The sequence below is a fragment of the Fulmarus glacialis genome, unplaced genomic scaffold, assembly GCF_000690835.1.
Source record: "Fulmarus glacialis isolate BGI_N327 unplaced genomic scaffold, ASM69083v1 scaffold46752, whole genome shotgun sequence".
Lineage (NCBI taxonomy): Eukaryota > Metazoa > Chordata > Aves > Procellariiformes > Procellariidae > Fulmarus > Fulmarus glacialis.
Genome location: NW_009196798.1, coordinates 2,355 through 5,033, shown reverse-complemented (window position 1 = coordinate 5,033; position 2,679 = coordinate 2,355). Strand labels below are relative to the sequence as shown.

Here is a 2,679-nt window from a genome sequence, read left to right as displayed (position 1 = left end):
AAACAATAAAGAACAGAAATAAGTTGAGATGCAGATGGTAGTTGATAGACTATTGATTGGCAGTTAACAGGCTACAAGACAAAATGGCTAGGAGTGACGTAAAGTTAGTTTACCACAGAAGGGAATAACAATTAATAAGTGCGCTAGAAAGTGCCTGACTGCAGGATACCCTTTATTCTAATGTTGTTTTAATAAACAAAAGAGAACTGGTTAGAACTACTGCTGAAGCCTCACTGCTCTTTTGTAACTCTGTTTCTCTCCCCTTTCTCACGAGTCCCTTTTTTATAAGAGCTAAGGTCTTTATGACAGAAGCCCTACTTCTTACAAAAAGCAAGCAACTTAGAACTTCTGACGATCTGATTATGTCACCTAAATCTCTTGCAATTCTCCCTCCTTTCAGGGGGAAACAATGCACTATTACTATTTTATGGTCCTCAGCATCCGTTTTTGGAGGACATCTTACAGAAATCTATCTTCCCTTTGCACATCTACTGAAGAGGCCTCTTGTCAAGCCGACATTCCAATGAAGACTGGATGTTAATCTCCAGATTTCACCAACAGTTTGTCTCCTTAACAAGAACAGGCCGGCAGTCCCTATTTTTTTTGTTTGCGTTGTTATAAATGCCTCAATTCTCCTCGTCTCAAGATCTTAGAGTTGCTGCCAGGTGGTTGAGTAGAGTCACTAATGTACAGCCTTAGGTGAGTCAAAAATAAATACTACAAATTTGAGCAATCATTTCTCCAGCCCTTCACCAGTCAGTAGCAGCAATAACTGATACAGACCCATCAGTGTTCCACTACAATACAGATTTTCAACAAACCCTAAGTTTTATCAATAAAGCACAGTTCAGTTGCTTTGTTGATGAAAGTGCATTAGAGTTCCTGTTTCTCTCCACTAAGCACAGTGGAGTCAGACGCAACAGGAACTTTATTACTTCCAGCAAAAACAGAATCAAAAGCAGCTTCCTGCTCCTCTAAAGTCACAGCAGCAGCGGATCCTCTAACAGATGTGCTGGTAAAGGCTGGCCGTTGCTCTGTAATCCTTTCCAGGTCCGCTGTTTTCCTACCTCTTCTTTTGCCCAGGATTTTGATGTAATTAGCTGGCACAAGTCCTGTTGTCTGGCCGTCGTAACTAGCCAAAAGCCAACCACGGATCTTGGGTTGTTGTTCTGAAGAAGAAAACACAAATGCGTTAAGTTACAAAACAATTCAAAATATATTGCAGTTGAGGCACAAATACACCAGAAGGTAGATGACGCAACAGCTCATCATGCAGAGAAAATAACTCTGTGATAAAAGGCAAATACAAATTACTTCACAAGAGAAATGACTAGGATCTGCGCTGGTGAGGTGAGCTGAAAAGTACCGTGAAGTACAAGTTGTTTTGAAATCGATGACACCACCTTACTGCAAATGCCTAGGGATCTTCGCAGCATGAGGAACAGGTAACCACAAGGGTAACCGCAAAGCACTCCCCGAGTAAGTTTAGGCTGCGTCATATCTTAGGGAAATTGAACAAAACTACTCAATAAGTTTTATTACAGTGCAAGTAATAACTTACGGAAAAAAAAATCAGTGTGGATGAGGAGTTTAGTCAAACAAGGTGGGGTTTTTTTTTGTTTTCATTGTCAGACTCTAACAATATGACTAACTTCACCTGTGATTAGAAAATAAATACAAAATTAAAAGTTTACCTTTGGGTGCTAATTTTAGCATGTCACCAGCACGGAAAGAAATTTCTTCTTCTGAGAGAGCGTTGAAATCATATTCTGCTCTTCCAACAACATGATCATCTTCTCCACTCGCCCAGTTACTGGATACTGTTTCCAAAAAGAAATTAAAAGTTTATCTGCTTTGAATTATGAAGTTTGGTGTGGTTTTTTTAGAGGAAAATGAAGAACACACTTTAACTTCCTTGCTAAAACTTTTCCAGTAGAGAACTGACAAGAGTAACAAACAAAGCATGATTTGTTGAGTCAATCCAACCAATGCTTTTCCCCCCGCCTCAACTGCCACATCTAATAGAAAGGAAACAGCAATAGAAAGGAACCGTAATTTTGGAATCACACAAAGCTTACCGTGAAACTGCATCCTAACTCAACAACAGGCTACTTAAACAGGCTGTTACTTGTATCACATGCCCAGAATTCAGTATTGTACCCCAGTATCTATTAACTTCTATTACTGTAATGTAAGATTAATCACTATACATGTGGTAACAAAAGGAATAATATATGCTGCACTTCTCTCGTGCTGCAGATCATCTTTACCTGTTTCTTCATCACTGTATGTAGAAAGCAGTTTCCAAATCAGGTAGGGACCTCCCATTATAACAGCAAAGAACAAGAAAATGGGCCAGGATTTTGCAGAGTTAACCGCCTTGTCTTCAAGGCCAACGCGAGCTACTGTCCCCTCACTTTCAGCCCACAAATCCTCATTCTCAGAGCTCTTCCGCAGACCTAGTAATCGTTGTAGACGTTGGTAGAGATACCTTATAGTTCTCACTAAAGCAAAAGCTGAAAACACCTTTGTGAAGTGTACTTTGAGGCGGGAGAAGTGATTGGCTACATCCAACACAGCTCTGAAACTGTTGTACACAGCTGAAAAGGTAGCATCCATCATCATGCTCACTGAGGCAAACGCATGCACAATACTTTCAATGGACTGAAATGCACCTCT

The 2,679-nt window shown here is 40.2% G+C and overlaps 1 protein-coding gene across 1 annotated transcript in view; it reads right to left on the bottom strand.

Annotated features, from left to right (window-relative positions):
- Positions 1 to 561: 561 nt before the first annotated feature.
- The window catches only part of PEX13 (peroxisomal biogenesis factor 13), a gene marked incomplete at its 5' end in the record, with an annotated part of 2,422 nt that continues 304 nt past the window's right edge, over positions 562 to 2,679 (bottom strand). Inside the window, 3 exons of the mRNA XM_009572324.1 lie at positions 562 to 1,169; positions 1,695 to 1,820; positions 2,271 to 2,679. The exon at positions 2,271 to 2,679 is cut by the window's right edge and continues 304 nt beyond it. Coding sequence (XP_009570619.1) covers positions 874 to 1,169; positions 1,695 to 1,820; positions 2,271 to 2,679 — 831 coding nt within the window. The remainder of the gene's footprint in view (positions 1,170 to 1,694; positions 1,821 to 2,270) is intronic.